Source organism: Apis dorsata, unplaced genomic scaffold (assembly GCF_000469605.1).
Source record: "Apis dorsata unplaced genomic scaffold, Apis dorsata 1.3 scaffold_397, whole genome shotgun sequence".
Lineage (NCBI taxonomy): Eukaryota > Metazoa > Arthropoda > Insecta > Hymenoptera > Apidae > Apis > Apis dorsata.
In genome coordinates, this window is record NW_006263656.1 from 740,977 (window position 1) to 754,064 (window position 13,088).

A 13,088-nucleotide genomic window follows, 5' to 3' on the forward strand; every position below is an offset into this window, starting at 1 on the left:
GACAATTGTAAAGCGGATCGTTTCGCAATTAGGCGCACGCTTCTTTCGTACTGAATGTTTTCTTCTTTTATTAACCCTTTCGTTATAATTCTTTGCCAATATTTTACAATATAGAAATTGAACGAAACAATTCCGCAAAAATATATCAATTAAGAATACTAGATAGAAATTTTATTAATATAAAATTTTGAGGGATGATTTTAATCTCTTTTAGAGTAGATCAAGGCTTTCTTGCACGATAATTAACTTACTAATAACATTGAATTGATAAATTACAAGTTGTAAATCAAATCACTTCAATTTTATATGAAATGTGATAATCAGTTAAATTAATTTAAGTAATAATCTCAGAAAGCTTATTTATTTTAATAAATGATATGAAATAGAATAATAACTTGTAATTTCCAACTTGTAAAGTTTCATTTATAATAATTAGTTCAATTGCGTGCAAGAGAGATGATCAGCACTGGATAATTAGATAATCATCTTTAGTAACGAAAGGGTTAAAATTATCGATTTATATCTCTACGATTCTATTAAAAATTTGTCGAAAACGTAGCTGCTGTGATAGCAAAAGAAGAATCGAACGAGAGAAAAAAAGAAGAAACTTTTCAAGAGAGTCAATTTTCATATTTACATTCAAGAAGGGAAAAAAAGAAAAAAGATATGGAAGAATAAGAGATAGAGAGATGAAGTAAATTATTATGACAAGAATAGGTAGAGAAGAATATGTAAAAAGAAAGACAGAGATGTAAAGACTGATTGTTTATTGTAAACAGATAGTTAAGGCACAGTGGCTAACAGTTGTTCGATTCGTTTTCTTATTTTTTTATAATTTGTAAAAAAATTAATAAATTTGTAAAAAAAATACTACATCTTTCTCTTCAAAGAAATAGTAAATAGAGTGAAGAAAAAAAAAAAGAAACAATCAAGCAACTGTTAACTTACAACGAGAGATTAAAGTTAACTTTGTATCCTGAAAAAAAAAAAAGAAATTTTATATTAATTCGCAAGATATACAGAATGGAAATACGTGATTACAGTCTCGTGTACATATTTAGATTTAAATGACTATAGCACTTGAGAATCACAGCATGAGAAGAATTACGCATTGTTCTCGTTGTTTATAGTTTTCGTAGAATAGATCCAGGTAACGATAGGTGGGAAGACTAGACTAGAAGTGAGAGAATATAAGAGGAAACGCGGTTTCCTGATCGAAAGTGACGCAACATGTGCACTTCCGGTTTTTAATGGCGCGTCTTTTTCCTTGAATATTTAGATTGTTCTTTCAATACATGGAGAAGTATTGAGTGTTGAATTCAAGATGGTTTTATCGACAAGTAAAACAGAAATGTAGATAGAAGTAGACAGAAGAGGAGAGAATGAAGAGATAAGGAAGAAAAAGTAGAAATTGAAGTAGAAATTTGGAAAAAAATTTTACTGAAATATGAAATAGAAAGAAGAACGAAGGAAAGAATAAATAGTTTGCAAATAGTAAATATAGAATAGATATAGAAAGAAGAAGAAAAGAATGAAATACATAGCATTTGGAGTACTTTTCCATAAACGAAGCAAGAAAAAAAATATTTTTAAACGAAAAGAGAAAGTTCAAAAATAAGAAAATAGAAAAGATAAAATAAAAATTTAGAATAGAATGGAGATATAGAATAGTTGTAGGATAATAAAAGAAAATTTAGATAAGTATTTACAAAATTGGAAAGATGAAAAAGAAATGAAAATGAAGAAGAAATAAATATAGATCAAATTTATAATGGAGAAAAAAATATATTGAAAAAAAGAAATAAAGTCAAAGAAATTAAAGTAAATAATTTTTCAAATAGTAGATATAGATGAAGAAAAAGGAAAGTTCAATGAGAAAAACTAAAGTAATAAAAGAAGAATGATACTAATATTTACAGAAAATAGTAAAAAAAATTTTTAAATACAGAAAGAAAAAGTATGATAAAATGTAATGATAATAGATAGAAATAAGTTCAGAAAAAGAAAACACACCATAAGAAATAGTATAATATACAGAGGTAGAAAGTAGTATTTAAATTCGATAAAAGAAATATGAAAGAATTTATGAAAGAAAAAATAGAATTGAAAAAAATTAAATAACAGATATAGAATAACAATAAAATAAATCACAAACATAATAGAAGATAAAAGAACATGAACAAGAAAATAAGATTGAGAAAACGGAAATAAAGTAATAACAGAAAGAACAACAGAACAAGAACAGATTAGAAAAAAAGAAGAAATAGAGATCATAAAGGAACATAAAACAGCTAAAAATAGCAATAGTATAGAAGCAGTTATAAAATAAATCATTAAAGAAATTAAAAAAAAAAATAATAATGTTATTAGCACTCAGAAATGAAAATGAAGTGCTATAACATAAAATTTCAGGTACTTCAGTATATTCTTGAGTTCATAAAAAAAAATAAAATAAAAGTTAATTAAAACTGAAATACAAGGAAATAAAAGAGTATGAGAAATAAAAAAGATTTAAAGTCAGAAGTGAAAGTCTGTCATTAAAATAGTAACATAACAAAAAGAATAGATTCTATAGTGATATAATAGTTGTAACAAGAGAAAGTAAAATATATAGGAAAAGAGATAAATAAGGCGAGTATAGACTTGAAATAGAGAAAAATAAATGGAAAATTATTTGTAGCAAGATTAATTTTGACATAGTAATACTGATAGAGGTATTTGAGAAGACTAAGTAGAAAAAGAATAATTTAAAAAATAAGAAAGAAAATTCAGGATTCGAAGGAATAGAAAGATAAAAAGTAAAATTTCAATAATAATTGAAGAAAAATGAAGAAAGAAGAAAAATGATGTACTAGTATAGAAACATCATTTTTATAGAAAAAGAAAAAAAATTATAAAAAGAAGAACAAATGAATGAAATTTGACAAAAAGAATTGTACTGATAGGTAAAATAAAAATAAAACAATGAATAGAAAGGAAAGAAAGAAAAACAAGAAGGCAATACATAAAAAATTTAGTTGTCTCACAATTTCAGTAATCCATGGTAATATTATTTTGACAGATGATCAAAGAAATTGCGAGACATATGGAAAATAAAACGATAGAAAGGGAGCTATCACAGAGCGTTAAATTCGTGGAGAAGGTTAAAATCGCTCTGATCGAATGTTTCTCAATTAGGCTCACGATTAAATCTAATCCAAAAATATTCATTGAAGAAATTCAATAACAAATTTAAATTTCTACTTTCGATTCATCAAAGACTACTACTCAATTTTGTATTTTCTAATATCAGATCGATTTCAAATTCTTCCGTAGATATCAGCAAATCAATTTCGAAAAATAATTTGTAATAAAAATTGACGAGTAAACGATTAACTGCTGAAGAAATTATTTTAAAAAAAGAAAAAAGAAACAGTTTCACATTATCGATTCAAAATTAAGTCCAATTTAGATTCGCACGAGTTAAATACTTTAAATAATTTTTGATATTTGCTATTAAAAAAAAGCGATCGTTGTCATCTCGATGGTTCAATTATACGAATTGTTAGATCATATTTTAGCAATTCTGTATCCAGAGAACGTGACGCCGTCTGATATTTTTCCACTATCAACGAAGACGGCTAGCTGATCTCCAAGATCGACTTCCAGCAAGATCAAATTAGCACCACCTCCTGCACCAGTGCCAACCACAGGTCTCCAGCTGTCAGAATTGTTTTGTTTCTTTTTCAAAGTTAATCGTAGATCGGTGCTTCCATATCCGGCAAAGCTGAATTGATACAGGCCTGGACAGTTGGTGATGAAAATTCCTGTTTGGGGTACGTAACCCACGCCTTTGTCGACCAGTGTCTCGGCGAACACAGCTTTGGCATGCTGGTGGATCAAATAAAAATTTGATTTTTTTAAATAAATCCTCAAATTTATAAGCTGATTTTTTTTTGAAAATGATTAGATTCGGTTCAGAGTCTGTCTTGTTAACTGATTAAATTCAATTGTTGAGATCAGTTAACAAATCATTTCTATATTTTTTTTCATATGAAATATCTTTTTATTTATAATACGAATACTTTTGAAAAAATCTTGAAAACTGTTATAAATTTGAAAGATGTTTCTTTTTGCATAATTATCAGCAAAATTTTATAAATGACAAGTTCAAATAAATAAAACGAAAATTTAAAGACAAATTATAAAGCAACGGATTATTCTATTCAATAATAATAATGTTGATAGTGTAAAATAAAAATTTATAACCTATACCTCTCAACTTATCGATTGATCAATATCGTAACAAGTTAAAGTTATTGCAAAATTGTTATGCAAGAGGAGGTTGTGGAGAGGATGTTTATTGACGATGTTTTAAAACATCGTGTATTTAAATTAAGAATTTAAAAAAGCCTATACGTAATTTATGTAAATGATCCTCTAAGATTTCGTCACATTTTTTTCTTTTCCTTTTTTAATATAAAATTTAAAAACTCGGATTTAAAATACTCACATCGACAGAAGCATGGGTCGCCGAAAAAGCAATAACTCCGGTGCAATCCACCGCAGTTGACAGTTTCAACGGGTTGACAGCCGAGGCTTTGGAATTTGGTGGATCCGGTATAGCCGCCTCCGCCAGGATAGATGATGTTGCTATCAACACTAGCCACACCACCCTGTAACAAATATTTTTACGTGGTCAGAACGATTTACGATATAAGTCACGATATAATAATAACACGAATCAAATTACATTTTGTTTATCGTTTAAATTTCTCAAACGTCGCGTGAACACGTTCGCGAAGGAATGGCAATCTTTTTCACGTTTCCATGCCACACCACTCGGTAGAATTATAATGATAATTATCGATGACTCATAAGTTGTCGGCTCTCCTCGTTAAATCTTATTTTTGTAACATTGATTACATTGGAACGCGATACTATTGAGAAATATATACGTCAATCGATTTAATTTAATGAAACATGACATGATTTTAATTAAAATATCCCGTTATACAATTATTAATTAATTCAATCATTTTTACTGCAAAAATTTAACATCGTGGAAACGATATATAATAAATTTTGAAAAAAAAAAATGCATTGTTAGAAAATGTGGAAATATTTTTCGTATCCATTGCGAAAAACGTTATTATATTAATACAGTATATTAATACAGAAGAATAAAAAAAAATTATCAAATACAGTAGAAAAATAAATCTTCGTTTTGTTCTTACGTAAGAAGTACGTAGCTCGAATCATTTTTAATTTCATCTCGTTTATTTTTTCTTCCCCCCCTCCTTTTTTTTCTTCTCTCGTTTGAATCACGTTTTAAATCACAGATCTGACCATTCTTGGCAAAGTTCAACCCGGTTTACGGACTTTCACAGCTCGCGGCTATCTCCCCATTCGCTTCACCTTTTTCACCTTTTTCATTTTTCTTTCTTATTCTCATTTACACACACAGATCGGACTACTTTCGTTTTCGGACGTACCAGTTTCGGTTATCTCTGTTCTCCGATGAAATCGGTTGCTTTCTTGCACCAGAGATTCCAACTGAGAACTCGATGGATGCTGAATGGAGCTTTTTTTCTTTTTTTCATTGAAATGAAATATCGATTAACGTTCGATTCTTCTTCTCTCAATTTTCCCTCAGCTCTTCTTCCGATCTTTTAATCTTTCGTTTTTTCAATCGTTCAATTTTTTTCTTTTTTTAATTTTTTAATCGAATTGAATTTCATAATTTCATAATTTTTCAGAATTATTTTTATCGAGATAAAATTGTACTACAAAGTTTTGCTTCTCCTCATTTTTTTTTTTTATATGTCGTGTGCAATGTGATATAATAATCTCGAACAGAGATGTTTCAACAAATCGAGCGTAAAATTCATTGCAATTATCGGTCTTGCTCTATTAATCGCATATCTGGCACGATGAAAGCAATAAGAAGCATTCATTCTTCTCGTCAAGTACGATCTACCAGAAATGCCAATCGTATTAAACTTTCTATCTTATATCGAGAGAAAGTCACGTTATGTACAATATACAATTAATTTTTTACCTTTTACCTTTTTATCTATTTATTGCATCCGCTTCAATAATAATTTTATTCTTATGTGTCCCTTCGAATGTTTACAATAATTCATAATAATTCCAATTTGATTAACTTCGTTTAATTGGCATCTGTCTTATCTTCGTTAATACACAAATAATTACCGAAAATTAATTAATACAGAGAGACAAACGCGGCATTTTCTTAACAAGAATAAAAAAGAAAAGAGAAAATTAATCAAATAAATTTTCTAAATTGAATTGAAAAATATTTCTTTTTCTAAATTCGATTGATTCGAGCATTGATTGATTAAAATCTTGTGGAGAATGGAGGAGGAAAGAATGAACTGCATAATTAAAAGTGAGTGTGTAATACTAATGCACTTTTAACCCCTGAATCGCATTTACCCGTGAAAGATAAAATCAGAAATCCTTTCACTTTCGTGAGTTTCAAGGCGACAATCTCACGTGCGATACGTTAATGTCGCCCACGATAATTGGAATGATACAATAAACACGACAATTCGTGACTTCGTTTCAAAGATTTCTAAGGAAAAAAAAAAAAAAAAAGGAAAAGGATCTACACGAATCCTTTTTCGATTCGAATCGTTTTTAATCAATCATCAATTATGAAGTAATCGACAAAGTTTAATTAAAATTATTATGGGAATTTAAATATAGATATGCAAATTTATGTAAATATTACACGATATTTAAATACTTAAATCTTGTTATTGAGTTTCTTGGAAGAGAATAAATTTTTTATTGCTTCGTTGTAAAATTTTAAAGATGAATTGTTTTACATTCTGTTCTCCACTATTAATTTTTTATATTATTAGCGTGAAAAATTTTCCCCGTTTTCTATTAAAAAGAAAATTTTAAAATTTTAAATATATATTTCAGATCGATAAAATAAATTGCCTGGTGAGTTACAGAAAATGGCGTTAGAATATTACATCGCTCGTATTATGCAACGAATTTGCATACATTATGACACGATATGCAACGTGATCCATTTATCGCGAAATACAAATTAATGAGATAAAGTCTGCGTGCTCTCCTTGACGTACCTACTCGAAAGAGAGTTCTTAAAGATCGATGTTTATTACTGTTGAGCAAAAATATTCCATAAAATATTAATATATTTGTGTAGAAAATTCTCAACTTAAAAAATTGTAAAAAATAAACTGGTGCTAATGATGTGTAAATTATTCCTATATTTTATAACGTAAATAATATTCATAGTATTCATCGAGTTGATATCGTAATATTATAAAGATTATAATGTTTTCACGTAGAATTACACGTAGAGCAGTATTTTATCTGAATATATATAAAAATATTTTAAAAAAGTTTGTGATTACTACTAACCTCTTTAAGCTTATGATTACCTTCGAATTAAAAATTAAATCAATGAATTGTAAAAATAATCTTAAATTCTGAAATGCTACAAATTTAATTGGTATTATTATTGCTGAAAAGATATTGGATAGAGGCTTTATCAAAAATCAATGTATTTGATTTTTCGAAATCTTCGCTCTTTTAATTCAATTCTTCGTTATCGCTCATAATGACTCATTGGAATATTAGATTAAACTAAAAAAAAAAAGGAGGGGAAGAGGAAATGAATCGGTTAACTTCTACAATCAAAAACTTATTTTATATAATTATTTATAAGTATGTTCAATCAAAAATATTACGATAAATTGATGATGATTTGTTCAAAAAAAACTATTTAATGGATGGAAAATATTAAAAAAATCCTATTTCTATAATAAATTTCAATCAAATTATCAATTTACTTCGTAATATGAAAAGAAAGAAATTAAGAAATTAATGATTTTAAAGGGACTCACATGATGGTAGAAAGTGGTGTGGCTGTGGCGGACGTCCCCAATCTCGTTGGACAGAGCAACTTGTTCGATGTTCCAAGTAAGTTGAACCAGGTGAAGTCGACGCAACGCCTTTATATTACCTTGGAGAGTGGACAGCTTGATGCCACCTCCAATGTCTTTCCTCCCTCGTCTCGTTCCTTTCCTTTTCCTCGTGTCGAATAAGTAAAGTATTCTGCTCTTGAGTCCCCTCTCTTCCTTCCTCCCTCCCTTCCTCTCTCTCTCTTTCTCTCTCCCTCTTTCTGCCAACATTAGTAGAGAAATAGATAGTCAAATAGCTCGAAGCTCAGATTGGAAAGCTCTGTGATATGGTATTAAATAGAAACGAAAGTGGAAATCTAGAATTTATTTTTTTAATTTTCAAATTATTATTTTTGTAAATAAATATCGTTATCGAAAAAATTAATTTATTAAATTTTTGGAGTTGATGAAGATTGAAAGTAGTAGTTTGATTTATTTTGATTTTTATTCAAATTGGGAGATGAAGATTTTGCTATTTTTCACTTTTAGAAATCTTGTATATTGTAGTCTTAATAATTTAATAAATTACACGTTTTATTAATATTTTGATCTAATTTCATTGAGGAATGTTTTATAATAAATAATTTGAAAAGTAAAAAATATAAATATAATAATGTATTGTAATGTATGTTTTGACTAAAAGAAATGGAAGGAAAAATAAATTTAAGAAACATTTGATAAAAATAAATCAAAAATACTTACTAAATGATTACAATTTGATATAGATACACAAAATAAATCTATATCTGTATTGTTATAACATTCACTATGCGGAAATGAATATTTATTCGACTAATCTTTGTCTCAAAGTGATATAGAAATTAATAGAGAAATAAATTTCTCTGAACAAACGCCATTAATCTGGTCTTTCAAGTGACATTTCAATTTATGCATTATCTTTATTATGCGTAATGCAGAAGGTAAATTATATGCAATTATCTGAAAAAATTCTATGGGTAAATTTAATGCGAATAGAAATAAAATTTCTATTTTGGTATACAATGGCGTAATTGGATATAAGCATAATGGTAACTAGGACAATCTGAAATAATTATACTTACATGCTCGATATATAAATTATTCCACTTTCAATTTTTCAATTTTCTAAGTTTCCCAATTTCTTCTATCTTCAGCGTGTTCCAATTCTTTTTTAATTTTGAATCTTTCAATCCATCGATGATATTTCGAATTCTTCTTCGTTTTTTTCTTTTCTTTTCTCCTTCTAGAATAATACCGAATAAAATAATTGCATGAATATTATGATACGATCGAATATTTTAATAAAATTATTCATATCTTGAGATTTCAATCGCTTCCTCGATATTATATCGAATCAGTTATTTAGTTGCGCGAACATGGGTTATTTAATATTATCGTGTTTATGCAATTGCCAATGGCATAATTTATGCTATATATCTTCGAACAACAAACTTCAAAATATTTTTTCCCTATAATCGTATGCAAATGTATGCAAAAATTGGCACACCTAATCTTTGATCTCAGAAATAAAGTTCCACTCTAGGATATCGATTGCTATGTATCACGAAAAAAATAATAATAACTTTCACTTTGGCTTTCGATTCGTGTTATCTTGTTGTATCGAGTTATTCCTTGATTCTGCATCGCGTTCACCGGTTCTACGCATTTCTGAAAGTAATCTTGATTTTTTTTTTTTTTTTAAAGCGAATTTATTACATTTACACTTTCTATAAATATGTAACGAAATAAAATCATTTAACATTAGAAATTTAACATTAGAAATCTATAGAAATACGAGTGCATCTTTCTGACGAAAATAATATGAATTGCAAATGATTATTTATTTGAAAGAAAAATACTATACTGATTGATTTTTTAAGCTTTGAAATAATGCAAATTGTATAATATATAAAAAATATTATCATTTTTTTTTGCATAAAAATGATATCATCAAATGTATAAAATAATAATTATGCAAAAATAACGCTATTCCTTACATTGATTATGTTAATTTACGTGATGCAAATATATTTCGACAGGAAATGATTGCCTGTATCTAGTCAAACAACTGATCTTTCTCTGAGAGAATGTACAAATTTTGCGTAATCTATGAATTGATGGTAGAAAGGGTCTGAAATGACATATGAAAGCACGAGTCATAATTGTGGTGGTCACTAGCCTATTACTAGAGAAAATTTCATAAATTACAAACTTTCCTTTAAATATTATGGTATTCGAGTATTTTTGTTTTATAACAGATCACCTATCAATCACTTTTACATAAATATAATTTGTATAATTAAAAATTTGACAAATTGTAATATTTTATTTGAAATTTTGATTGATCTTAAATTAAAAAATCAAATAATATATTATAAACGAAATTATTTTTTTCCTAATTTCTTAAACTACTTTCTCTTTCATTTAATAGAAATACTTTTTTTTGTTTTATAATGGATTGTGATAAGAGATTGCTTATTAATCAATATATTACGTAAACAAGATTCATATCAAAAATTGGTTAAATTAGAATTTAAAATTTTAATATGGAAGGAAAAACTCTAAGGTGAACAAGTTTTCTATAATTTAAAGATATTTACATTATAAATTACTGTGTTTGTATGCCGTTTCCCACTTAAGAAGCTGATGAAAATGTATCAGTGGGTCATTCGAGATAGAGTTTACTTATAGTGACCTCCATTTTCACTTCTTCGCCTCTCTATAGACTCTCCATTTCTTTCTATGGGAAATGGAACATCTAAAAAATCAAACAAATAGCCTTAAATCAATTTTTCTCAATTATTTCATTTTATCTAAATATAATATTTTCTTAAAAATAATGTAAATAAAGGTTACTTTTTTTATTGTTTCTATATTATATTATAATTATTAATCAATAACTAATTATTAAAGAACAATAATTATTATTTGCTATCAGAAAACGAAAATTAATTACCAATTAAAAAATAATTGGTGTTAAAGAATAATTATCTATAATATTATTAATAAATTATAATATTAATATTTATTGACAATTAATATTAATTACTAATATTATTTATAAATTATATTAATTAATATTAATTAATATTAATTAATATTCAGAGTATATAGATAAATAATATTAGTAAAATTTTATATCAATATATTCAATGAGTGCATAGTCGATTGATGTCAGACAAGGATAGAAGAGGGTAGGAAAAGGATAGATATAAAATAAAAATTAGGGAATGAGCGCCATCTCCAGAGTGCCGCAAATGAAACAAATTAGAATAAGAAGGAGAGATATAAAAAAAGGACAGAGATAGAATAAGAATTGATAGTAATCGCCATCTCTCGAGTGTCAAAGATATTTCTATAAAAAAAAGATAGAAGAGGGGATCAATCATCTTAAGAATACCAACTTAAGAATATTTTTTAATATTTTTTCTTTTCATAAAAGATGGCGCAAAGAGTTCAATTCTTATCTTATTTTATGATGTTTTAGAAGAAATATCTTTAACATTCAAAAGATGTCACTAACTATTAAATCTATTTCTATCTTTTTCTATTATTTATTTCATTTACAACACTTTCGAAATGTTTTATGTATATTTTTATTTTTTTTTTATGTTGTTTGAAAGAAGTAAGTATACATGAAATAAGTATTAAAATTAAAATGTTTTTTTTTCTTATATGGCAACTAAAAAGATAAGTATGGAAAAGATAAGTAAAAGATAAAATTAAAAAATTAATTTTATTAAATTTTTTGAAAAATTTTGAACATTAAGTTATATTCTTCCAACAGAAAGTCGAAATTTTAGGTGCAAAAATTTTTCATTTATTTATAGTATTTCGTATCAGAAGAATATAATTAGGAAAAAGATGATATGTTAAAATATTCTGAAGTTTGTTTTACTTATCTATTTTATATTTACTTTTCATACTTATCTCTTAAAATTATTACACTTTTTGAAACTTAAATAAAAAAAGTACAAAACATATATATTTTTAATAAAATTTTTAGATGAAACTTGCAATTTCATTTTGGAGTTTTGCCAATATGATAAATATCTTCATTTTTAAATAGAAAGTAATCACGCTTTTCCTAAATGAAGAAAGTTTAACTTCAAAAAGATTAAATGGACAAATGTATTTTTTTTTCTTATTTAATAACATAAGCAAAATACATTTTACATAATATACATGCAATCTAAATAAAAAGAAAAGTACAAAATAAGTAGAAATAGATTTCTTCTTTTTTTTTTTTGTACAATTATCATATATTTACTCTAAGTTTGTAACATTACATTAGACAACCACAATGAAATGGCACGATTATCGAAGCTTCGACCTAAAAAGTGTGCAAAATTGACAATAAAAGGAAATTCTCATCGATGTAAAAACGATCTTGCAAGGATTTGTCGCAATAAACCCTTAAATTCTAGTAATAATAAGCGGCAAATAAATAATAATTGCATCGAGAAGAAGCGGGGAAATAGTAAATAGAAAGATAGGAACGAAATGAACACGGAGTCAAGATAAGCTTAAAAGTAAGTAGTGCACAAAGAAGGTTTAAATTTTCCCGCCATTGATAGGATGTACGAAAAAACTAATAAAAAAGATAAACATATTCAGGAATACATATTACTGTTATACGATATTACCCTATAAAATATATACAAATATAAATCGCCAATAATTAATTAAAAAAAATTATTCAATAAAAATAAACGATAATAATATTCGTTGAATTTCAGTTTGAATTTCAACTATCTTTTTGGACCCAGCTTCTCGTTCCCTTAAATTTATTATATTTTTTCACGCTTTCTTATTTATTTTATCTTTTTGTACAAATTTCAATTTCGACTTTTCTCAATTTTTTCTGTAAAAAAATAATCTATCAAAAATTTGATAATTGTCAATATAAATATATTCTCTTTTGTATCTAATATCAACAAATAATTATAGATTTTTAAGATCAAGATTTATCATTAATTTCTTCTGTAAAAAAAAATATTAATCTCTCTTATTCTCTTACTCTTGTTTTCTTCATTTTTTTCAGACTTAACGATTATGTACAACAATATATTTCCTTCATTTGGCAGTAAAAATTCAGATCAGAAAGGGTTAATTTTTGCGTTTGCTTTTGTTTTCCTTGCTTAATTCTTTTTTTTTTTTTTTTTT

General features: G+C 26.5%; 1 protein-coding gene and 1 long non-coding RNA gene across 3 annotated transcripts; both read right to left on the minus strand.

Annotated features, from left to right (window-relative positions):
- Nucleotides 1–2,996: 2,996 nt before the first annotated feature.
- Nucleotides 2,997–8,109, minus strand: LOC102672266. 2 transcript variants are annotated; one of them, XM_031512205.1, is made up of 3 exons: nt 7,887–8,109; nt 4,493–4,655; nt 2,997–3,870 (listed from the first exon to the last, which is right to left on the minus strand). In XM_031512205.1, coding segments are annotated over exons 1-3 (486 nt in total). In that variant the 5' UTR covers nt 7,889–8,109; the 3' UTR covers nt 2,997–3,549. The 2 variants fall into 2 exon arrangements, with proteins under 2 accessions (XP_031368065.1, XP_031368066.1); XM_031512206.1 differs by lacking the exon at nt 7,887–8,109 and adding an exon at nt 4,733–4,844.
- Nucleotides 5,789–6,072, minus strand: LOC116186057. The gene is made up of 2 exons (XR_004150982.1): nt 6,041–6,072; nt 5,789–5,955 (listed from the first exon to the last, which is right to left on the minus strand). It is a non-coding gene; the product is annotated as an uncharacterized LOC116186057 (long non-coding RNA).
- Nucleotides 8,110–13,088: the final 4,979 nt, after the last annotated feature.